General features: G+C 41.1%; 3 protein-coding genes across 8 annotated transcripts in view; 1 reads left to right on the top strand and 2 right to left on the bottom strand.

Moving 5' to 3' along the window:
- The first annotated feature begins 37 nt into the window (after positions 1-37).
- Positions 38-4,497, top strand: dmac2l (distal membrane arm assembly component 2 like). The gene is made up of 5 exons (XM_030719380.1): positions 38-135; positions 217-313; positions 2,500-2,708; positions 3,606-3,777; positions 3,908-4,497. Exons 2-5 carry the CDS (start codon positions 219-221, stop codon positions 4,020-4,022), a joined length of 591 nt encoding a protein of 196 aa, XP_030575240.1. The 5' UTR covers positions 38-135; positions 217-218; the 3' UTR covers positions 4,023-4,497.
- A 16-nt stretch (positions 4,498-4,513) lies between these two features.
- On the bottom strand, positions 4,514-13,164 carry cdkl1 (cyclin dependent kinase like 1 (CDC2 related kinase)). The gene is made up of 10 exons (XM_030719379.1): positions 13,028-13,164; positions 10,965-11,155; positions 9,818-9,939; positions 8,010-8,082; positions 7,568-7,658; positions 6,817-7,017; positions 6,468-6,550; positions 5,603-5,659; positions 5,354-5,515; positions 4,514-5,080 (listed from the first exon to the last, which is right to left on the bottom strand). Exons 2-10 carry the CDS (start codon positions 11,130-11,132, stop codon positions 4,979-4,981), a joined length of 1,059 nt encoding a protein of 352 aa, XP_030575239.1. The 5' UTR covers positions 11,133-11,155; positions 13,028-13,164; the 3' UTR covers positions 4,514-4,978.
- A 978-nt stretch (positions 13,165-14,142) lies between these two features.
- map4k5 (mitogen-activated protein kinase kinase kinase kinase 5) overlaps positions 14,143-23,760 on the bottom strand; it is a 29,599-nt gene continuing 19,981 nt past the window's right edge. Inside the window, exons 25-37 of one of the 6 annotated variants that reach the window (XM_030718231.1) lie at positions 23,574-23,658; positions 22,260-22,339; positions 21,141-21,201; positions 20,591-20,593; positions 20,330-20,435; positions 19,980-20,038; positions 19,646-19,749; positions 19,216-19,393; positions 18,897-18,965; positions 18,713-18,805; positions 18,226-18,296; positions 16,823-16,878; positions 14,144-15,112 (exon numbers count right to left, since the gene is read on the bottom strand). In XM_030718231.1, coding sequence (XP_030574091.1) covers positions 15,025-15,112; positions 16,823-16,878; positions 18,226-18,296; positions 18,713-18,805; positions 18,897-18,965; positions 19,216-19,393; positions 19,646-19,749; positions 19,980-20,038; positions 20,330-20,435; positions 20,591-20,593; positions 21,141-21,201; positions 22,260-22,339; positions 23,574-23,658 — 1,053 coding nt within the window. In that variant the 3' untranslated portion in view covers positions 14,144-15,024. Of the gene's footprint in view, positions 15,113-16,822; positions 16,879-18,225; positions 18,297-18,712; positions 18,806-18,896; positions 18,966-19,215; positions 19,394-19,645; positions 19,750-19,979; positions 20,039-20,329; positions 20,436-20,590; positions 20,594-21,140; positions 21,202-22,259; positions 22,340-23,573; positions 23,659-23,760 lie in introns of all 6 variants that reach the window. The other 5 variants (XM_030718226.1, XM_030718229.1, XM_030718228.1 and 2 more) reach the window with 5 other exon arrangements.

Raw genomic sequence — 23,760 nt, 5'->3', positions numbered from 1 at the left:
CGCAGCGCTCCGCTCTGACGTAAGCGCGTCCAGCCAATTGAATAACACGTTTTTTTCTTACGCCGCAAAGGTTGAAGGTTACAGCTATGGACGCGTCCTGAACGTAAACAGTCTTGTTTGCTTGTGGAAGGGCAGGTGAGAGATGGAGCCTTTTGTCTGTTTCTCAGTGAGAGCCAGCAGAGGAGGTAACGCTGAATGCGTTGTTTGGTTTTTCAGATATGAGGCTGCTGTCGCAGGTGGTGCAGCTCGCGGTGAGTCACCGGGAGCGGAGCCGCAGACACTTCTGGGGGTGGCTCAATGCCGTTTTCAACAAGTGAGACACCTTTAATTAATTAACTTCCACATTAATGACACATTACTGTGATAAAGTCTTGAACCACCCTTCACTTCTTATATTCGAGTCCAAAAGTAGTTTTGAGCAGTAGGGGGGAATTGAGGAAACTGGACAAGGGGGGGGACAAAAGAAGTGGCAGCTGAATGAACAGTATCTGAAAGTCATGCCCTTAAAAAACAGGAAACGAAATCCAGGACCCGAGAGATGCATCTGGTCCTTAATTTCATCCATCTACTGTTCACTGAAGCCTCGTTAGAAATGGTGTCAGAGGAACGGTGGCTGTCAAGCCATTCCCAAGGAAGGGAAACGGGAAGAAAAGGCTGAGGTATAGAGTGATGAATCCGAATATGAAATTTTTCTTTCAAATCGTTGTCGGGATGCAGAGAGGAGGTCAGGAAAGAGGTCCAAAAGTGAGTGTCTACAGTCATCTGTAAAACACGGTGAGGGCGCTGTCATGGTTTCAGCCAGTGGTGTTGGAGAACTTGTCAAAATCAGATTTTGATCCAGCAGGCAATATCATCTGGAAAGCATCTGACTGACAACAACTTTATCCCAAGCACACTGCCAATGCAGCAAAAGCATGCCTGGATAGAAAAACACACAATAGAACACTATCAGTCATGGATTGGCCCAGACCTCAGTATAATTGAAGCAGTGTAGGATCATCTTGACAGAACAGAACAAAAAGGCAGCCAACATCCAAAGAAGAGCTTTGGATATCTATCCTTATTATCTTTTGTTTCTTTATTTATGGTAGACAGTAATACTATAGCTGACACACAGAAAATAAAATTTTACTTTATAGAAGAAGAGCTTTGAGTTTCCTTTAAAAAGCCTGAAGAACTATTCCTGAAGAATACTTAAGGGAATTCTGGCTATGTTGAAGAATGAAGGTGGCTGTGGTCATACCAAATATTACAAGTCCTCCACATCAAAAGGAGCCAGTTGAGGTGGTTTGAGAATCTGACTAAGATGCCTCCTGGGTCCCTCATAGGTAAGGTGTTCTGGGCATGTCCTACCAGGAGGAGGGCTGGAGGAGACCCAGGACACACTGGAGAGATGCTATATCTTGGCTGGCCTGAGAGTGCTGTGGTGTCCCACAGATAAGTTGGAGGAGGTGGCTCAGGAGAGGGAGGTCTGGGTTTCTCTGCTTAGGCTGCTGCCCCCCCACCCCCAGCGGAAGAAGATGGATGGATGGATGTTCCAATAAATAAGTGCACCTATTTCCCATTTTCTTATTAAAATATAAAGAAATTGAGTGGTGGCTGAAGACTTTTGCACAGTACTGTATGTGTTTTAGTTTATAAAGTAAAAATTTATTTCCTGTGTGTCAGCTACAGTATTACTGTCTCCCATAAATAGAGAAAAAAAATACTAAGGATATATATAACTTTATCTAACAAGATACAAAGATAAAATATAAACAAACACATAAACATACAGAAAAGCATTTATAATTCTGCATTTTTTAAAATTAAGTTTCACTTATATTTCATTTAGAATTTTATTTTTAGTTCATTTACAGAAAGATTGTTTTTCTTTTGGTTGTTTCAGTTTAGTTATTTAAAATATTTTAGTTTTTTTTTTTAATTTTACTTTCAGTGTTTAAGTATTTTATTATATTATAGAGTGTGTTTTTTTAGGGGCTGAGTCGGGGCCCTGAGATGAGGTATTACAATGCAGTCACACTAAAAATACTTTCCATGCTAAATATGTTGACTACATGAGCAAAATGTACAGCTAAAGACCATTCATGTGTATTTGTCTTCTTTGTTCAGGTTGTGTTTTTAAAGACTAAACAATCACATAATATCACATCAGGTTTTTAGATTTTTTTTGGACAAATTTAAATTTTTATATCAGTCAACTAAAATATTTTTCACAACTTTTGTTGAGTGTGTGGTGATGGTGACATGAACAGTTTTTCTAATATTTAGTCCACGTGACTCACATATTTGAGGGTAGATTGAAGTCTTTTGTGAACATGTAAATTGTGGGTGATTAGCTCAGGTTTAAACATTTGCCCCAGTGGGCAAGTTGCCATTAGGACTTTAACTTTTTGTTTTTTGACCCTTCTTCCCTGTCTGCACCCAACAAATGTGACCTGTCACATTTCCTGTTATCAGCATGTGCTGTACTTTGAATGTTTATTTATCTTAACTCAGGGTGGACTATGAGAGGATCAAAGCTGTGGGTCCAGACCGAGCTGCAGCAGAGTGGCTGCTGAGGTGTGGTGCCAAAGTGCGTTTCCAAGGTTTTGATCGCTGGCATCACGACTACAACGCACTGCCAACAGGGTCTCTGGGCAGATACAAGATCCAGGCGATTGACGCCACTGAATCCTGCATCATGTACAAAGGGTTTGACTACCTGGGTCAGTATGGAGAACATCATGTTCTTGTTCTAGTCTTACTGACATTTTCACCTAATGATGGATGTTCTCTCTCATACCAGAAAAAAAATTGGGGGCATGAAAAAAAATTGAAGAAGAATGTGGGGTAATAATATTGTGTTGTCTGATCTCATATATTGGAAGAAAAAAATCCACATTCTTAGATTCAAAGGGTTTGTCCTCTGCACTTTAATATGTTTTGGACGTTACACTTAGTTTTTTGGCTAAGTGCTTTGTTAGCGTCAGAGAAAAGTTGTGGTCAGGTACTTTACATCCACTCATCATGGGCATAATCCACACAGGGTCATCAAATATAAACAAATATAAGCATGACTGACTGTGAACTTAAATAAGGAACACTTTGAGGGACAGAATTCAGCATTCAGTGCTTCCAGCTTCATAATGATCTTGTTGAGCTAATGGTGGCGCAGAGTGAAAAATCCTTAGTACAAATCTTCTGTTGCTACCACATTAAACTGCAGTGAATCCAGATGTTAACAGCATATGCTAATATAGGCTATTTCCCTTTGAACTCACATTGGATTAACAGAGTAAAGAGTGTGTTCAAATTAAAAATTAAAGCCGAGTTCAGAAAGTGTAAATTTTGCATTAGCTTTGACCTCGACGGTTGACCTGAAACAGATTCCCTTCTGTGGTGTTAACAAGAAAGGCAAGGCGAAAGTGCACCTCTCTTAGACTAATTATTCAAAAGTGACGCAAGTGACTGGGATATTTTACACCAAGCTGGCATGTACAGTTTCTTTGACCTTGTTGGCTGCTTCACTCCAGTGTTTATATATATATTTTTTTAAACCAGAACATGCCCAAGTCCCTCTTTTCTCTTATGTGCTGATGCCAGTTTTGTGTTACTTTTTCTAGATGGTTTAAAACATGTGGAAGAAATCAAGTTCAGTAAGTGTATCTACATTGAAGACACCTGCCTGGAGAGGCTGAGCTCCGTAGAAAACCTGCAGGAGAGCATGTACATGATGGAGGTGGTGTCGTGCGGAAATGTGACAGATAAGGGCATTATCGCCTTACACAAACTCAGGTCAGTGTTTTATTCTGTCAAAATAAAACTAATTTCAAAGTACTGTTTTAATGGTGCTTTTTTAAAAATCGGTTTCATTAAAAAAACAGTCTCATAACGAATGCAGTAATTGGGTGATGCTTCCTCTCAGGAACCTGGAATATCTGTTCCTCAGTGATCTTCCCGGAATCAAAGACAAGCAAACAACAGTTGACAGGCTGCAAACGGCGCTTCCACGCCTGGAGATAGAGCTGGACCTGGACTGATTAAGAAACAACTTTGTACTTGGGATATAAAATTTGGACACCTCCTTAAACATTTTCAAAGTAAAACACACTGCTTTGATGGACTGAACTTGCAGAGGTTTGCAAGCTCAAGTGCATTTGTGTGCTAATCTTACTCCACACAACATGCATTATGCTTAGGTTTTTGGGGGTTTGTCATGAGAAGGTGTGGAGCAGTCATTCAAACAGTGCGGCAAAGAGTCCAATTAAATCACTCATGACACTAGTTCACGTTGATATTTATTCAAGGTAACTCCATATGTGTGTACATAGAGAAAGCAGTTCATTAGGTTGATGACTTTGAGAGAAATTTACATCTTTTTTAGATTATTTTGGCATTTATCATAAAATATTTGAGGACAAACGGATGGCTGAAAACATCCTTAGCACCAATGTTCCAGAGAAGTTGAGTACAGTGTGACTGCTGCAAGTAAATGCTTGTGAAGGTGGGAGAAAGGATGTTAAACTTCTGTATTCACTCCTAATGTCAATAAATAATATTTTCTGAAATGCTCATGAGTGGTTAAACTCTGCGTCCTGTATTATAATTTACTCAAATAAACAACAAACAAGTTGCTCTTACAGAGCCCGTCATTATATAAAAATACATTTGGCAAACCAGGCAAGGCAGTACATTGGAGTTTAACCCTCAGTCTACTCAGCAGCTACGGTGGAGCAGCTCACTGCTTCTTGTCTCTATACAAAAATCAGTCTGAAACGTCTGCAACATACATAAACCAACATGTCCCAGTGGACCTGCTGGGGATAGTGCATAGACTGACATCAGTGGGGAGATACTGGACACACCTCGTGATAAATATCTTAAAAAGTGGTCGGAGCTTCATCAAATGTGTTTTAAAAAGTGCTACCAGAGTCTGCTTCGTGTTAACTGAACTGTTGATGGTGGTCAGGATGAACTTGGATCAGGACCGGTGAGATTAGATGTTCGGTAGGTGATAGTTGAACTTGCGCAGGTTGTTGTAGTACCTCTTATTGTCCAGAGCTGGAAAGAAGCTGCTGCCAGTCAGCTGTGGCAAATACTGTAGAGCACAAAAAGTTTTTTTAAATCGGCTTGTTTTACATGGATAAACTTATCTGTTGTAGATATAGATTTCCTGCAGTTTAAGTAAATCGTTTAAATATTTAGCAGCAACTTGTTTCATACATTTATTGCACTTTGTGGTTGTTGCAGATGTTTATTAAACACGTTTCTGTTTAGTACCCAAGCAGCCACCACAACTGGCAGATATTCCAAATACGGCACCAAAGTGGTGTGAGCTTCATCCTTATTATTCGTACAGAAGGCCGCTTACCCCGGGGGGAACGTGTCTGCGAGGTAAACGTGTCCTTTTGTTGCCGGAGCGGTCCTGCTCTCGAGACGTGCTCTCGTTTCGTTCTCTCAGGCTGTCGAAGTACGGATGCTGGAGGAGCTGCTCACAGGTCAGCCGCTCAGACGGGTCCATCCTCAGACAGCCCTACGCCGTCGCATGTGGAAACAGTACAAAATCTTCATTCTGGTAATTAAATTTGATTCTGATTATACTGTAAAAGAACTACTTTACCTTCATCAGGCTCAGGGCTTGATGCGAGAGGTTTGGATATTTTTGCTCCAAAGGTTCCTGCAGAAACCGAAACCCAAACAGACTTGTTGAAAAGACGGTCACAAGTTTTGATATTTCTTTTTTGTGAACGTATTATTTCATTGAAATTGTCATTATTTGGCCTCTGGAGCTTGAAAAAGGCGACTGGACTTCTTTTTGTTTCTTGAAGACGTTTCACCTCTCATCCGAAAGGCTTCTTCAGTTCTCGACCAATGGTGGAGAGACCCAGGTATTTAAACCCCTGTGGGCGTAGTCCCCTGGAGGTGGTTATGACCCTCTATTGATCATGTGCTTGAACACATGTGCCCAGGTGTGAAGGGGGCGTGGGTCATATTTAATCAGTGGTTTCAGTTGAAACCAATTTAGGACTCCGCTCCATTGTTTCCTGTGGCCTATTGAGGTCACTGGAACAAAGGTGTGAATGGGGGTTGAGACGTCTGGGAAGGGAGCTCAGGACAGCACTGTAAGCGGGGGAAAGTTGGTGACGTAATCCACCTCCTCTGTTCAATGATGGTTGTTCACAGTGGACATAGATGGCTTCTTTCACTCCTCTTTCAAACCATCTGTTTTCCCTGTCCAAAATGTGGTTCTCTCCACCAGTTCACCACCAGTTCTCTCCACCATTGGTCGAGAACTGAAGAAGCCTTTCGGATGAGAGGTGAAACGTCTTCAAGAAACAAAAAGAAGTCCAGTCGCCTTTTTCAAGCTCCAGAGACTACTATGACCTGGATAACTGAGAATCTACACAGACATAATGTCATTATTTGGCCTTTTGTGACTGAAAGAAAGCAAGTAAAACTCCTTGAATAGCGAGATGGAGCCTCACCATCTGCTGTGGCTCTGGAATGGAAACACCACAGAAGAACTGGTTGTTGCTGAAGACCTGCTGGTGTCGAGGAATCAGATCTCCTGGAACATAATCCCACAGCGTTGAGCGAGTATAACTCAAAATTAGGGAAAAAACTGACTATGAGCTTAAGGTATTATTTATAGAGTGATTCACAGCCACTTTACACATTCATCCTGTTCTGGGAAACATTTAAAACTGATTTAAAAACCACAAAAATCCCCGCACTGATGTATTAACGTAACCTTTGTGTAAAATGGAATTTCTCACTCATTAAAGCTGCACATTTCCCGAGTTTCTCCTCAGATCTGCAGCAGGTTGATCTTACCGAGAGTCTTTATGATCAGATACAGCTGATCCATGTCTGACTTCCCCGGCCACAGAGGCGTCCCCGACAGGAGCTCGGCAAACACGCAACCGATTGCCCACACGTCCACTGGGGGGCCATACTGAGTGTCTCCCACCAGCAGTTCGGGGGAGCGATACCAGCGGGTTGCAACATAGTCTGTGTAGTAGTCACACGGTCCAGCTGCAAAACACAGCAAGTTGAATATTTTAGGTTTCTCGTTGGGAACTTCGTTTGGGTTCTACCATAATTTCATTTAGAGGATAACTTGTAAAAGAATAACTATTTTTTTCAAGCCTTGAACTCTAACTGAATCTTTGCTGAAGTACTTAAAGGATCCTCCGTTTTGTCTTCTGTCATGCTTTTAATAATTAGAGCCTCACCAAGGGGTTCTAACCTTATGTTGGTATTATTTTGCATTTTAACTACTTACAGAGAGAGCTATTGCATTTCTAATAACATTTCATTGTTTGTAAAGCAGGTGAAGTGCTGGAGTAGCCAGAAATGATCATATTACCAGTTTTAATCGAGTGGTACAGCAGTATGAGTCAACAGTAAGTGCATATCTGCTCCCAGTGAGACTTTCCTAAGCAATCTATAACTTCTGATAATCTCATTAAAATATAAACATTTTCAACATTCACTGATTTATAAATATTAATGTTGACCTGTAATGCTAACAGTGATCACTAAGTGGCAGTGTCAACGCTGCCACAGCTGCTGATCAACTTACTGAGAATCCTGGCGAACCCAAAGTCGCAGAGTTTGATGACTTGATGCTTGGTGATGAGAATATTCTCCGGTTTGACGTCTCTGTGAATACACTGCAGAGACAGAAGGAAGAGAGTTACACCATTGTGTGAACTTAACCACCTGCTGAAAGCTTGTGCTTTCTGCTGATCACAGTTGTGGGGGAAGAAAGGGATTGTGGACTTCAAGCCACACTGTTATATGGGGGCCGTTATAGCATTTGCTGTGCCTTGGTGATACATTAACTCCTGGTCAGCCACGGGAATGGAATTCTTGTTATAAAAAAAAAAAGAGCCATAAAGCAGAGCGTTTGGTGGGAGCTGGAAGAGGGAGGAGAAAGACTTCAAAAACAAAGCCGAGGGCTAGGTCTGACAACTGGGAAATACACTACATGATGTGGGAGAAGGGAGCATGAAGTCACTTACGTTCTGTTTGTGGCAGAAGTTGACTGCTTGAAGCGTCTGCCAGGTTATACTTTTTACGAGATGCTCTGGAACGCTGCAGGACAAGGAAGAAATGAACGCGTCATAAACATTTAACTGATGGACAGAAAATTATTCAAGCTTGAAGGTTTATTGTTGACCTTGGAAAAGATTCTTAGAATAAAATCCAGTTTATAAGTAACAACATCGTTACAGACTGAGCTTGGAGCTTCATGGTCGACTGCTACAGAAGCTTTGCCTTTTTTAATTAAGGCCATTAATGGAGGGAACAAGCTCTATGATACTGTGAAAACATGCCAAAGTGATGCCAAAAAAAAAAAACAAATATTAAGATACCTGCCAATTGTACTGGATTGAGTATATCTAGTACAATAAAGTGCTTCCTTTTTTCAACAACCCCCCGATCTCATGGTTTGGAAAATTCAGGAGATCACTAAAGTCTGCAAGATGCATCCTCTGGGGGCCATGAATGTCTGCACAAAACTTTCATTGTAGTCCATGCAGTCATTGTTGAGGTAAGGCATAAAGTTAGTAGACTGACCAGCAAATAAGACATGGTGCTGCTAAAGAAGGTAGTTATACACTATATGGACAAAAGTACTGGTCCACCTACACCTACGGGAGCTGCTTGACATGGAACCCGATGCTGCGAAGCTCCCGGCGCACAGTTTTTGTGCTGATGTTAATGCCGGAGGAGGTTTGGAGCTCTGCAGTCAGTGAGTGTCGGCGACCTTCACGCGCTATGCACCTCAGCACACAGGTACCCCACTCTGTAACTTTATGGCTGATACTTCATGGCTGAGTTACTGTGGTTTGTAATGCATCCACTTTGCAATAACACCACTTACAGTTGATAGTGAAATATCTGGGAGGGAAGGGAACTGACTTGTGTGCAGAGCTAGTTTTTTAGAGACTGTTCATTTAGGAATGGAATTAACATAGCTGGCCAGGAAAAATGTGGATAAATGCATAAAAAAATAGTAAACAGTTCCCTTTTCTGCTCTTTTTGCCTCATTTCTTGTTTAATTTTCCCTCTTTGTTTTTTAAAGCTGAAGATGACAGTCAGCGACGGCCCTGCCGTTTCCTTTGAGCCCCCAGTGTTCAACACTGAGGCTTTGTTGGTCAAGGGACCGCCATCTACCAGTGTTGCTAGGGAAATGGCTAATTCGAGCCTTGTGACTGGCAATTAATAACAATCTCAGCCTCTTTCTCTGTATTTTGTTGTCTCTTCTTTTGAACCCGCTGTGGCCTGAAGGCTATAGACCAGACAGCCAAAACACTCCCTATAAAATGTGGCTCTCTTCCAGCAAAGCATTCTGGGAGAGCATCACTGTAAGCATGCCACAGGGAGCTGGTCAGCCTCCTGGGAAACGAGCGTTGTGCGCGTCAGAGCTGGACAAAGCAGCATGTATGCTGCTCTATATGTGTAATGTGGAGAGAACAGAAAACACACAGCACTGTATTTACTGCTAACACGCCACACTCACATATATGCTCCAGCACGTGTAGTACATGGAGCTTACTATACCATAGTTTTAAGCAATGATGAAATGTGTTTGACATAATAAACACAAATCTGATGTAGCAATAGTGTTTGCTACATCTCTTAATCACAGCCTTTTCCTCTTTATATGCACTGACAATATAGTCTTAAATATGTATTCAAAGTTTTTTGTGTAAGTTTTAGTTTGCAGTGTTATTATTTAAGTACGTGCAATTACAAAGTAACTACTCAGTAACTGCACGTATCTCTTAGGTTTCAGGGAGGTTTTGTGAGGAGACACACCCACCCTCTGGGATGGCGGTCCAGCTCGTTGAGGACGGTGTGATCGCAGTACTCGAACACCAGGTGAAGCTTTCGTTTGCGTCGAAACACTTCGATCAGGTTCACCAGGTTGGAGTGTTTCAGTTGCTGCACAGACAGAAAACACAGAAAGAAAAAAAAAAATAATCCCAAACAAACATTACAGGCAGAAGCTGCTGCACAGAGGAGCGGCTCATCAGTCTCTGTCTGTATCTCAAACAGACTAAACTGTTAAACAGAGGGTAATAAACATGCTGTTGCCCCTGACAACCTGTCCTATTTATGAGTTCCTGATGTCCAGCAGGCCACTAACGCTCCCACCCACTGCATGACTAATTAAACCACCAACAGACGCACCAGTACATCTTTGACAAATATGTGCATCTTTAACAAAAGACAAGAAAAACAGTCATGACTTAACTATAACATTAAAAAAAAAAAAAGCAGTAATGAACAGCTGAGTCTAAGCTTCTAATTTACAGCTTAAAGATATTCAGCTGGTGCCAGAGGCTTTTTTTTTTTTTAAGATAACTAAATGTTCACAGACATTTCACGCTGTAACTGAAATACTGACCCTGCAGGGTTTTCCCTTCATTTGATTACAGCCCTCTAAACCTTTTCTCAACTCTGCTGTTTTGAATGGGAAAAGCGTTTCCCCCCTGTCTGCAGAATTGATTGCATGGTGTCCCTCCCGCTGGCTGCAGGAGACGAAGAACATTTTCTATTTCCTTGCATTAAAAAAAAACAGCCTAAAATCCTCTAAACACAGAACTTAAAGCGTATTAATTGTTTGGATGAGATTTATCATAAAAACTTGCTTGAAAATTGATTTGGTGAGTCAAAATTTTGCCTCAATATGCAGAATTTTTGATAAACATGACATAATTAGTCCCAGAATTTTGACATTTTATCTTACAATTCTGAATTAACAAACCTGATTTTTATTATCATTTAATTATTCTGACATAAATTCTTCTTTTTTAAGGGTTTTAAGATAATTTTAACATTAAATGTCTGTCTTCTAATTTTATCTTATCATATATGGTAAATCATAAATTCAACTTTTTCTCTTACAACTTCTGTACTAATTTTGCGGGATTCGTAAGTTTCAGTTATGAAGGCTGCGTCCTTACCTTGAGCATCCTGATCTCCCTCAGTGCAATTTTTTTAATGATGGGATTATCCTCTGACTCCACAAACTTCTTGATGGCGACAATCTGCCCTGTGTCTTTGTTTCTGCACTTGAACACGACGCCGTAGGAACCCTCTCCGATCTTTCCAATCTTCTCGTACTTCTCCATACTCGGGAAGAAGCGGCGCTCCTCTGCAAGGAGACAAAACAAAACAAAAGAATTTACAAGCAACAGCAGCTTCATGGGGAGGCAGGGTCTTTTCTGCAGCCTGAAAACAGACAGAGAGAGAAAGGAAGGGAGGGAGGAGGGAGGTGTACCTAACAATTTGATGCTTTTATGATTGGTTTACACAAGTGAAGCTGCAAAAATGTGCTTTTTAAAAAAAAAAAAAAAAAAAAACTCCACTGAAAATTTTGAATACATTTTTAAAGGAATTTATTCTGACGTATAATACCTCATATTTATGATTAAAAACAGTTACTATAATCCGAGATCTGAGGAAAGTTGACTCCTGAAACAAGCAAACATAGTTCAGTATTTATGGGAACAGAAATGTCCACTTTGGGAACATTGAGATGTTTTAAATTGTATTTATTTTTCTAACATTTAAACTTATTACATGACTTTGACTTCATGCATACACAAAAATGACAGCGTAATGATTTTTTTTGGTGTGCATTTATTTAAAGAGCACACATGGCATCTTTTTGAAAGGATTTTCTTAAATATTATTTCACAAGCTCCTCAGCACGTGCAGTCCGAGTCACTGAAGAATAATGACAGTGCCGCAGACTGGGAGATTATCTTTTATTTATTTCAGTCAGGTTTAATAAAAGTGTCATTATGACATTTGTTCATTTGCACACCAAAGAAAGCATTTCAAAAGCAATCTTTTAAATGTTAATCATTAAGTGCAAAATGCAGTGGATATAAAATTATCATCATGTCAAATGTGACACATGCTGCTTACTCCCATTTAAATAGTAATGGCTGCACAGTGAGGCTCACCTTTGATTTCTCAGCTGCTGCTACAGGAAATGTCAGTAAACACATCCACCAGCTCATAGATTACTGACTACCTGACAGCCAGGCTGCAGTATGTGAGACTGGCAATGCTCTGTCTGATTTGGTGATGTACAGCACAGGAGCGCCACAGGGTACTGTGGCATCTCCATTCCTGTCCACCTCAGACATTTAGTACAACTCCGGGCCATGCCACCTACAGACCTACTCTGATGATTCTGCTGTGGTTGGATGCATTAGTGACGGGCAGAAAGAGGAGTACAAGCGCACCAGTGGATGATTTTGTGGAGTGGTCAGGGAGGAATCTGCTTCTGAATGTCAATAAGACCAGAGATGGCGATCGACTTCAGAAGAAAAAGGACACAACCTGTGTCTATCCTGGCACAGGATGTTGATGTGGTGGAGGAGAACAAATGTGCTTTGCTGTGGTTTCTGGGAGGGCAGCTCTGGAGCTGGTCACACCAGCAGACTATGAACTGATCAGGAAGGCTGGCTCAGCGATTGGCTGCAAACTGGAAACACTTTGAAGCTGTGGTGGTGAGGAGGTCACTGGAGAAACTTAAGGTTATGTATATAACCCCGGTTCTCTCCTGACCACAAGATTTCCTCTATATATACACCAAGGAGATATAGAGGAAATCTTTTATACCACATGCAATCACACTCTATAACACAATATATGTCTGGCTCAGATGCATATCTGTCAGATAATATTTAGTAGTAGTATTAGCATTTCATCATCATTTCACCTGCTGTAAGAAAAGAATTTCCCAAATATGGGATAAATAAAGTACTTCCAACTCATCTTATTACACTTGACTTCTGCGATGCTTGAAATTCTATATACTTTAATTATAAACAAATATCGCTAAATTGATAGTTTAAGAGGGTTTTATTTTAACAGAGATAAACTACCCCTGAACTGTTTAAGTGTAATATTTCTGTAAAGCCTAGAGACAGAAAAAACGGACAAAATAACCCCCAAATCTCTCAGTTAAATCACATCCTGTTTCTTATGAAAATTACATTTATAAACTTACTTTCTGTTAAAATGTTCGCAGATGTTTCTAAAGGAAGAAATCCAGACTCAGGAGGATCCTCTTCTTCCTCCAAACATCAACACGTAAGGTGGAGGATCACAGCACAACTGCTCCTGCAGATCCAGCGAGCTCCTGCTTTAACCTGTCAAGGTAGATAAATGAAATACACATCCGGGCGGGCTTTTCAAAATAAAAGAATCTAAACGTCACGCATTTTCCACAGCAGTAACTCGCTCTACCTAACACTTTTAGTACGTTTTATACACTAGAGAACTTGTTAGTGAAAAAAAACAAACAAAAGGGCTTTAGTCACTTTTTTTGAGACTGTCATTTTATAAAAAGGTGACACTGAACAATTATTTTCCTGTTATCCTTTGCTTGCAAACCAGTTACAAAATAGGTTCCAGTAGTGCATTTTATTTTGAAATACACTATTAAAAGATAAAGTAGATAGAACATAATATAAACATGATACAGTGCACTCAGCTCATTTTGGTGACTCAGCTGCCAATATTTAATTTTGACAGCAGGATGACCTGACTCCTGGTGCTACCCATTGACTTGCTCCCTCAACAACTTGACACTTCTTTTTCCAACCTGGTGCCCATAGGAACAGCTTACTCCACCTCTAGAGGAAAAGGGAAAGCAGGACTCATGTGGGTTGTCACACCTGAGCCAGTTAACTTTGACTGTTTACCTACAAATGTCATCATTACCATTACTGATACCCAGAGTAAATACGCACCCATATTTAACATTTCAATCTGCTCTAACAGGAGAGCTCACAAACTGACACATGGGAATCTTGTTAGAGCTGATTTCTTACAAATTAGAGTCCATGTTTACCTGACCATCAAAAACCCTTAAATCACATCAGCCCGACAACATCCAACACGCGTCGCTCCAAATTTAGTCCGTCTCACTGCGGCCAATTAGCTCAGGGAGTCAGGTCATATGGAAAGCAGAATGAAAAGAGGAATAATGGAAACTAAAACTCACCATTACCTGTTTCTCCCATGAGATGGATGATCTCACAACACAAGAATAACCCACAGTCCATTCATGTTATGTTAACAACAGCTTTTATTATAAAAACAGTACACATTAAGCAAAGGGAATGCAGAGATGTTAATAAATCCTAGCAGTCCCTCATTTTGTCTTATTTTAAATAAAAATGTACAAAAGTGCTTACATGGTGCAAATAATAAGTAAAAGGTCTATAAAAGAGGAGGGTAAAGGAAAGAAAAACCATGTACATTATATCCAGTTTCTAAAAATGCAGCAGAGCAGGAGATGCAACTATATTACAAAGCAGTAAAAATAACCCAAAGCTGCTTAGGTAGTTAATTTTCACACACAGACTGCTGTCACAGTGTATAAATCAAACATACCCTCTTATGGAAGATGAGGTTAATAAATATTGCTTAAATAACCCACAATACTCGTGGGTTTCTTTTTCAACTGATCTATTAATTTCACTACAGAGCTTGTAAAATCTCCTCTCAAGCCTACTAAATGCTTACCTCTGGCAGTAATTATTAATGACAGACAATAACACAATAAACCTCCCATGTTTCCTAATACAATCACAATTCTTGTGAATTTTAATGGCACTTGTCTTATAATACCTCTACATAACTTGTTTGTAACTCAGTCCACAGTACAGAAAAGTGAGAAAAAATAACGCTAAGCAATGATGATTATTCGAGCTTTTCATGCTTCTCCTCCTGCTTCGTAACAGTCCTCTCAATGTTTGAGATGAAGGAGGCTACAGTTAACATCTTGCTGGTGTAAGGCTACGTATGAATCCGGACTGAAGAGGCTCTTCATTTACTGACCTGCAGATCCTGTGATCAGTAACAAAATCTCCCAAAAAAAAAACTCTTTCACACCAGACGCTTCTTTTAACAGACACGCAGGTCAAAAAGTGTCATTTTCTCCCAAAAGTGAGGCATCTTATCCACTTTTCAAAGACCTGACGAGTCTCTGGCTGTGGATCAGTAACTGTTCTCGTGACCTGCTAAAATGTAGAGGTTGCTGAAGGCCGTGGGGTTTTCGGTCGGTCGGCTCTCTAACACCACCACCCTGCAACAGAAATACAGAAACAGCAGTTTACTAACACATAATATCCTGTTTCTTTACACTTTGTAACAACAGTCATTTGGCACAAGGAAGCCGTTTTCCCTCACTTTGCTTCCATCAGGAAATCCCTGCTGCTCTCCTGATTTTCCACTTCTGTAACTTCCTCTTGTTCAAACATTTCTGACATCAGTGTATTTTTTCAGCTGTCACTTTCCCAAAATCCCTCACACAACCCTCCTATTTCCCCATCTCCACCTTCATCCGCAGGTGTTTCAACTCAATCGTTTTCCCACCATGATCATCGTCTAAAACCTACTTCCTTCTTGTGTTTTTTGAGAACTTTAAAACTGCTGATGCTATTTTAAAAGAAATCTTTAGGCAGTTGTTTCCAGTCCAAGCTCCACATTTACCATATACAAAGATATCAGTGGCATCGATCCACTAATCTAACAATCAGACAAGCAAAAAAATCCCCACAAATGTGAAGTACCTTTGGCCCAAGTTGTTACTATAGTGAGTGTCTGCTATACATAGTGTGCTTTGCAAATGTTCTTCAATAATGAAAATTATAAATGCTTTATGTGTGTAAGAGTTTAAATAGCAGTTTGAAAAATGTAAAGAAGCAATAAGAAGTCAGCTGGCTGACTTCATTCACCCACAGCTATGAACAAAGTTTAGCTTATTGATAGTCTGATAAAAACTTAATAAAAACACCTGAACTGCATTGTAAGTGACATCCAACGACATGTTACATAATGTTTCATGGTTTCAGTGTGCAGAGTCATGCATGTTAAGTAATCAACAGTCAGATGACGGCCAGATCAGGACGGCAGTGGGTGCATCTTCAGATGCCATCGGTCTCGTGGCACTGACAGGTGAGCGGAGAAGCTGCGGTCTATACTGCCCGTTCCATCAGATGAAATTACAGAGGCGCGGAGAGACACTCAAACCAGGCTGGCAGTGCCCAGGCAGCAGTGAATAAAACATGGCGGGCTGGGCAGCAGAGAGAGTGGGCCTCGCTCTGGTGCCACAGGCAGGGCGGCTCCATCAGGAGTCACTGCTGAAGTGGTGAGTGGTGCTACTGAGAGATCGTCCTCCAGACTGAGCATGCCCCGTCTGACTGAGTCTAAAAATCACATCCTGTGTTGTCTGCAGCTGAGAGCGTGTTTTACGTGTGACTTTCAGTATCCTACTGACTACCATCATTATTGCACAGTTATCTGAAGGTAATTTCTTCAGTTTAGCCTAAACTTCAGGTGCCTGACAACACTTCTACTGTGGAAACTAAAAAAAGGTAAGGTGAAAAGGTATTTAAGGGTACTGTCTGGGGTGGGACCACAGCTATTTAGAGTCATCAGAAAGTCATATCCATAAACAGAAGGACTGATGAACTTTGCTGTGGGTGTAAAGTGGGAGACCAGTGCAGCGAGAGATGAGAATTATCTGCTCAAAACACAAGGGGTGACCCGAAACAAACCTGAGGGAGGACAATTATAATCCAGAGGGACAGGTATTAAGGAGATTACTTGATGAATAAATAAAAATACCAATAAATAACCCCTAAGATTGATTAGTAGAAGGGAGATGATAATCAAGCATAAACGCTGTTGGTTCTCCTTTCCATCATTTGTCATTCTGTTAATCCTTTGAGATTTTTGTTGTATGTGCTCCTCTAGTAATGACATAACTGAAGTGTAGGTTAGCTGTACCAACCTGTCAGATCCAAGGAGGCGGAAGGCTCTGCTTGGATCAGAAATCTCCTGGGTCACCTTCAAAAGAAAGAACACACACTTTCATGTGACAACTGGCTGTATATCGTAAGTAGTGCTGGCAGCAAGGGTACACTGCCAGAGTAATGAAGTATGAAGCATCTTAAAATCCACAGGGACGTACACAAATATCTTCAGGATAAGTGCAGCTTGGCTCTGTTGTGTTACAACACACCTTTCTCATTAATATAGATTTCCCTGTTGTCTATTAAAGGATCTGCAGGACCTCTGAGTCAGTCCCTCTCCTGTGTTTTCATTTTGGTGCTCAGACATCTGCTTACATTGAATTCATGGATTGCCTCTTTAATAACAGAACATCTAATGTTCTTAACAAGCTTTTAGTAAATGAGTACCAGATCTACTGTGTACCTAGAAGCCTGGAGCTTATCTGTTTCCTCTAGTCACAATATGTAGCCTGACACCATTCAGGGTAAAGGACACGGGCCCCTTCAAAACACTCATATGCTGGCATGTCATGAAAACTTGTTGACAGATGTGAGATAGTCAGTGGGTGACACCTGCTAGGTGTAAGTCCTTGGCCCTGGGAGAGATCTGATCTGTTTAAGTCTAAGCGAGAACAAGGTCTCTGGTGTTCAGAGATGCACCCACCGAGGCAAGCACGGCTCACCAGCCGCGCCCCCCTTGAATGCCTTCGCTTTTGAGAGGAATCATAACAAGACAAAGGCTGAATTATTTAGTGGCTGTTCCCTGTTGTGCCATGGGTTTCACTTATGATTGAGCATGAATTTTGCATGACTGCTGACATTTCAAAAATCCTTGCTATGGTAGATCTGTCAAGCTGGGCTGGGCACGGACTCGGGAAACAGACCTTCTGTTTCATTCGAGTGCTGCTGGACCACGTCGCACACAGCCAGCTTTCAAAAGGGCAGCCCCTACTGCCATATCAGTTTTCATTTAAGCAGAATGCTTCACCTCCCTGTGGTCTCTTGAACTTTTATTGTACCGCTGAGCGTGTCTCGTGATCGGGTTAACATGGAATCCCTCCGTGAAAAGGTGGACAAACTCATTACCTCGGCCTAATACAAAAACACACTGTCTGGCTCCGTCTGAGGGCTAATCTCTTGGGATCGCCTACAGCATGTAGCCACACACACAAACAGGGAGGACTAAGGGTCCTTGTTGACAGGAGAGAGAGGTGTTTGCTCATATGTACAGCACACAAGCCTGCATTGAGGAGGTTAACACATGCTTCATTCACTATTGAGGACCCATGAATATGATGAAATTTCAAGACTGTTGTTAAGGGGAAAAGCATCAAAAGGGAGGATGACTCATTTTTTCTTTCTTTCCCTAGAGTACCATCTCATTAACATGATTATATTTTACCTCATTAGACTTGAAGCTCTTTCCCTGCATGCCATGTTTCCAAAAGGCCAGGACGCTGTCTTGAAGGCACACTGTTATAATACAGAGAAGAGTGTGTGTTAATGCACAAGGAAGTCAAACATTACCCAAGATAATCAAGCTGAACATGTTGCGTTGGCTAAGACAAACAGAAAGCCCTACTCAATTCAGTGTGAACTTGTAAAAAAGCACTTTTTGGGGTGCTGCTATATAGTTGACTTGGTTGGATGGGTGACCCATGTACTTGGCTCCTGTCTGCTCTCTAGTGTCCCTGTCTGATAAAGGATAGACGTGTTCAAAAATAATTATACATCTGTCTGCTTTTCTCATTTTAAAATGAAAAATTTAAAACTTATACTAACAGTAATCAGTTTCCACACCCAAAGCTGCATTTACTTCTCTCTCTCTCCTTTAAAAAAAAAAAAAATCCCCACAGATGCCTTGATGGAGAACTTTTCAGAAATCTTACCAACAGATTCGATGCAGAAGTCAAAGCTGAGCTCAGAAGCCAGCTTCTTGTTGGACTTCAGTCTTCCCAGGAGATTAACAATCTTCACATTTTCTGGGGAGAAGATTTAATCAATCGATTATATTAATACTACTGTCTAATACACTTACATCTGAACTCGATAAAACCTGACAACTGTACTTACGGTCCAAACACACCAACACTGTGTCTCTCTCCAGCTGGGTGACATGGATTGCATCCACCTGCTGAGTACCTGTGGGGAGAGAAGTGCTACAGTGGCAGTCCTGCTTACCAAATCCTTGTGGCGTACCACTTATTTAAACCAGATAATATTATTTCTTCTATTTTTCTTCCCTTGGTTTGCTATGTTACTGGATGCCATCAGTTCAAAAAAGACATATCATACTGATATTTTTCATTTATTCAAGCATCTAATGGTCCACCTATTTCCACAACAAGGTTCATCTTTATATTCTCAATAACAGAGCACACGTTTGACTTACATGCACCTATCTCTGTGAACCAGGAGGAGCAGGAGTTCAGGTTGAGTGTGTCAAAGCAGACCACCTGACCCGGCTCTGTGCCCTCACTGAGGGCCACACACACCAGAGGATACTCCTGCTCTGGAACCACCAGCATCTCAAACACCTTTAGCGGGTTGGGAAGAGGGAAGTCAAAGTGCTGTGCCAGGAAGAGAGAGATAACACGTTATCCATTATCACTGGTGCTCTGCTGTTTAAAAGCACAAGAGCGTCAGTTTTATACGATTATGCTTTCAGCATGAGTTTAAGAGCAAAGGAATAATAGGTATTTTTAAAAGCAACCTACATGCGTGTGAGTTATGTAGCACAACCTTACTGGAAAACCGCTGGCTTAATTAGAGATTTTATGGAAGAAAATATGTTTGTGTTGTGAGAAAAATAACCAACTGACCTTGATGAGCATAAATCTCTGCATGGGCTCATACCACTGCAACAGAACAATCCCAGAATAAAGTGCTCCACACAAGTACTTGTGGCCGGTATATGGGTTTCTCACTGTGAATCAGAAGAACGTCAACATGTGCAGTTAAACTGAGCAGTGCTGGTCCTCCATAACAGAGTATGCCTGCTTTATATACATTTATGCTACGAAAAGTCAGAAGGGTTTACAGAACAAAAACGTTTTGGCAAAATAAGGGAGGCCACTATGTCACCTTTTATTGACACAATTTAATATGGTGGGTTAGGGAACTAAAAGGATGGTTTTAAGGGGAAAGGCCACTCACCAATGCAGCACTTGTGACAGCCCTTTGTGTCAGGGATTTTAGTTGTCAAGGCAAATCTCCTGAGGAGAAAAACAGTCAAGTTGTCGTGACCACAGTCTTAAAAGAGCTGATGACGTCTAGAATCAGGGAAGTTGGCTGACGGTTCTCCTTTTCTCTATACTGCTGCAGCAGTTTGTCACAAAGGTAGAAGAACAACAAAAAGACTGCACAGCATGGGTGTAGCAACAATGCTTTAAATTAGAAAAGCCGCGGTGGGATCTTATCACAATGTGTCAGGGTGTTGCTGAAAAATGTGGTTAGAGAATGTTATTTATGAGATTCGGGTCCCAAACCAGGCCTTTTGATCTTACTTGGGCAAAGGGAAGCGATGAGTCTGGAACTGAGCAGCCAGGCCGGGCTTCTTCAGCTGCTCGAATAGCCCGATGAGATTGTGCGAGTACAGCTGGAAGGATTTACCTGCAGCAGACACAGCATATCCCATCATCAACTACATTACAGTCATAATTTCTAAATATTTTGGATCTTGTGAAGCAGTTTTCACATATAGAAAGGTTAGACGTGGACAGGGGTAAAAACAGAAATGTGATGATGATGCTGAGAGCCATGATTACCTTCTGATGAAGCCAGTTAGTAGAATATCAAATCAAGCCAGGTGAGAGGAGGATGGACAGTGTCCAAGGGAAAAGGAGAAGAGAACAGAGGTTAAGTATACCAAGGTGCAAACTGCTGAAGGTAAAACCGAAAGTAGACCTGATGCTTTGTAATCCCATCCTCAACTCTTAAGACGAGAAAAGGATAGGTCCTTAGGACATCCAATGGAAGACAGTTGGGTTTCAAATGATAGCTAGCACATCTGATTTCTATATGGAACAAACTACACTTGCCTTTGGAGATAGCATTATAACCTACAAAGATCAATATATCTGTTGCTTCAGTAAAGGGAGGGGCTGTAAAACCAGATGTGCCCCTCCTGAGTGACTGCTATAAGGATAAAGCTCTTCGAGAAGCTCTTTGACGGTAAATAAATTAAACAGCTATTTTAGGGCACAGATACAGAGCGGCTGTATTGCCTCAGGGGCAGCAAGATAACACAGCACAAAGAAGCAGCAGGTTATGAGAGTGACCAGTAAAGCGGGAGGTTGTGATAAATCCATCACTTACCTGATAAAGACATCAGGTTGTTGTTGATAACGTACAGCCACGTACATCTCCTTGGGAAGAGCTAAACAGAGATTCAAACACAATAATTGTACAGTTGAACATTAGCTTGTAAAAGAACACCAAAGAGCTGACTGGACATCACTTTTTTCAACTGAACATTTCCTGAATCCTTCCAGTGAATTGTCCAATCACTGCTCAGCAGGCTTTCAATTAAGATGTACCAAACCCTTCATTGTACTTGGGTTGTTATGCTCCAGGATTATGATTAAGGATGAAAATTGATGAGACTGATTCTGTTTATCAAATGTTTGATTGCTTCCTACCTACACATATTTTCAGTGAAACAGCTCATTATCTCTTAACAGCAGACCTCCAACAGTCTGATTAAAGGTCATAAGCACTTACTTAAAACAAACAAACAAAAACTATGATGCATGCACAGCTGATTATTTAAACAAGGAAGTAGTATCATCAACTCTCAACTCACAATACTTCTTAGCTCTAAGTGGGTCCCTTAACTACATCAAAACCTAATGAGTTCTTCCTCTGTTCATGACCCCCTCTCTAGACCAAGTTTCATGAAGTTAAACCTCCTAACTTCCTCATAATCTTCGTAACACAGAGACAGAAAGAAAAGGCATGCATGTCATTGAGACGTTGAAAGCTCATTTCTTCTTCTCTGCCACAACTATGCTGATGTAAAGGTTTGACCGAATTGTTCTGCACTGGGCTGTCAGAAAATCCCACCAGCATTGAGAAAAGTGATCAGCTTGGAGGAATATGATTCAGGAGTGTTTAAACAATTTCTGATGTTTTACCAAGGTTACAATTGCCAAAATCTCAAAAGCACCCCCCCCCCCCGTTACATTAAACATCATGTTTGAAAACAAAACAAAAAGTACAACAGCTATGGCACCACCCATGATGCATGGGATATGAAGCAGTTTTTGTGTACTTCTGCCTGAAACCAAAAAACTGTTGTTTCAGTGTTGTGTGTGCCACAAAGACTTACAAGCAAAAGAATGAGGGTGGAGCTTAGCAAAAACTACAATTTAATTTTCAAGAAAAGAATCAAATATGCTTTAATTTAACAAACTGCTGGATTTCAGCTGCTGTTACCTGCTCCATTGTAGCTTCATGCAACTCATTGAGATTCAGAGTATAGATGCCATCTTCTGTCCCAAAGATTAGGTACTGATCTAGAAGAGGGATTAAAATAATTTGTATTAGTAAAATAAATTTAGCAGAGAAAGTAAGGAAATTTGTGTTTGATCAATTGTCTCTTTGCTGTAACAATGCTTCTTGGCAGCAAAGCTTATACTGTTGGAAAGCCTGTTTTATTTCCCCTTAAATGGAGCCACATTAGTAAAGAAATGGATTTGTGGGTTGAGCAGCAGAGTGGAGTATGTGGGTTGCACCCATGAAAAACTTGCCAAATCTTCTTTGCCAATGCCAAACAGCTTATTCTGCTTGTTTGGTGTCATTTATTGGATTGAATGATTGAAGTGTGAAGAAACAAGACATATTGCCGATTTAACAGTTTATTCATTTAACAAACAGGGGCCTCAGCAGCATGTGGAAGAACCATACACAGCCACAACAGCCTGGCACCTCCTCCTCATGCTGGTCACCAGCTTGGTCATACACTGCTGTGGGGTGACATCCCATTCTTCAACCAGCATTTGTTGCAAGTCAGCCAGTGTGGTTGTGTTGGTCACTCTGGCATGAACAGCATGCCCGAGCTGATCCCACAAGTGTTCAGTGGTTCAATTCCATCCTCTCCACTTCCAAATCCTCTGGTAGTCTCTGATAAACCCCACTGTGAGGGGGCGAGTGTTGTTATCTTGGAGAACAGAGTACAGTCTCAGACTATGGAAATACGAGATTGCCAGTGGTTGCAGAATCTCATCTTGAGATCTCTCTGCACTGAGACTGCCTTTAATGAAGACAAGCCTGATTTTCAACACCTGGGGTAACAGGAGCTCAAAACAAAAGTCAATAGCAGAATAAGCCATTTGGCATTAGCATAGAAGATTTGGCAAATTTTTCATGAGCGCAACCCACAAATGCATTTTCCTTACAAATATGGCACCGTTTAAGGCGGGGCTCTTCAACTCCAGGCCTCGAGAGCCCCTGTCCTGCAGGTTTTAAATGTGTCTCTGCTTCAGCACACCATCAAATATAGAAGTCATTAACAGGACTCTGGAGAACTTGACTGCATACTGAGGAGGTAATTCAGCCATTTGATTCAGGTGTGTTGGATCAGGGACACATCTAAAACCTGCAGGACAGGGGCCCTGATTTAAGGGAAATAAACAGGCTTTCAAATGGTAAAAGATTTATTACCGAGAAGCATTGTTACAACAAAGAAATAATCAACCAATTACAAATTTCCTTAGTCTTTGTGTGGTATGCTTACTGCTCTACATGTACCTTTGGTGTCTGGATGAATCCATGATGTGGCACAGTTGATCTTCAATGGACAGCCATCAAACACTTTAGAGAAACAGGCTCCCATCTGCAATGAAAAGCAGCACAGCTCAAAGCAGGCAGCCTCTTAAATGTCAGCCTGAGTTTAATGGGCTGGAGCAAAGCTGAACCACAAAGCAGAGAGCTCTGT

The sequence above is a fragment of the Archocentrus centrarchus genome, chromosome 22 (assembly GCF_007364275.1).
Source record: "Archocentrus centrarchus isolate MPI-CPG fArcCen1 chromosome 22, fArcCen1, whole genome shotgun sequence".
Lineage (NCBI taxonomy): Eukaryota > Metazoa > Chordata > Actinopteri > Cichliformes > Cichlidae > Archocentrus > Archocentrus centrarchus.
Note: the sequence above shows the minus strand (reverse complement) of the source record. Positions and strands in the feature narration are given on the sequence as shown.

Bases quoted from the DNA above. Each gene is read 5' to 3' on its own strand.
- dmac2l (XM_030719380.1), top strand. From the start codon at position 219: ATGAGGCTGCTGTCGCAGGTGGTGCAGCTCGCGGTGAGTCACCGGGAG. The intron at 2,709-3,605 runs GTCAGTATGGAG...TACTTTTTCTAG, and splicing joins CAAAGGGTTTGACTACCTGG to ATGGTTTAAAACATGTGGAA. The intron at 3,778-3,907 runs GTCAGTGTTTTA...GCTTCCTCTCAG, and splicing joins ATCGCCTTACACAAACTCAG to GAACCTGGAATATCTGTTCC.
- cdkl1 (XM_030719379.1), bottom strand. From the start codon at position 11,132: ATGGAGAAGTACGAGAAGATTGGAAAGATCGGAGAGGGTTCCTACGGC. The intron at 7,018-7,567 runs GTAAGTTGATCA...TGTGTTTTGCAG, and splicing joins TGGGTTCGCCAGGATTCTCA to CTGGACCGTGTGACTACTAC. The intron at 5,081-5,353 runs GTAAGCGGCCTT...TGTGCTCTACAG, and splicing joins GCAGACACGTTCCCCCCGGG to TATTTGCCACAGCTGACTGG.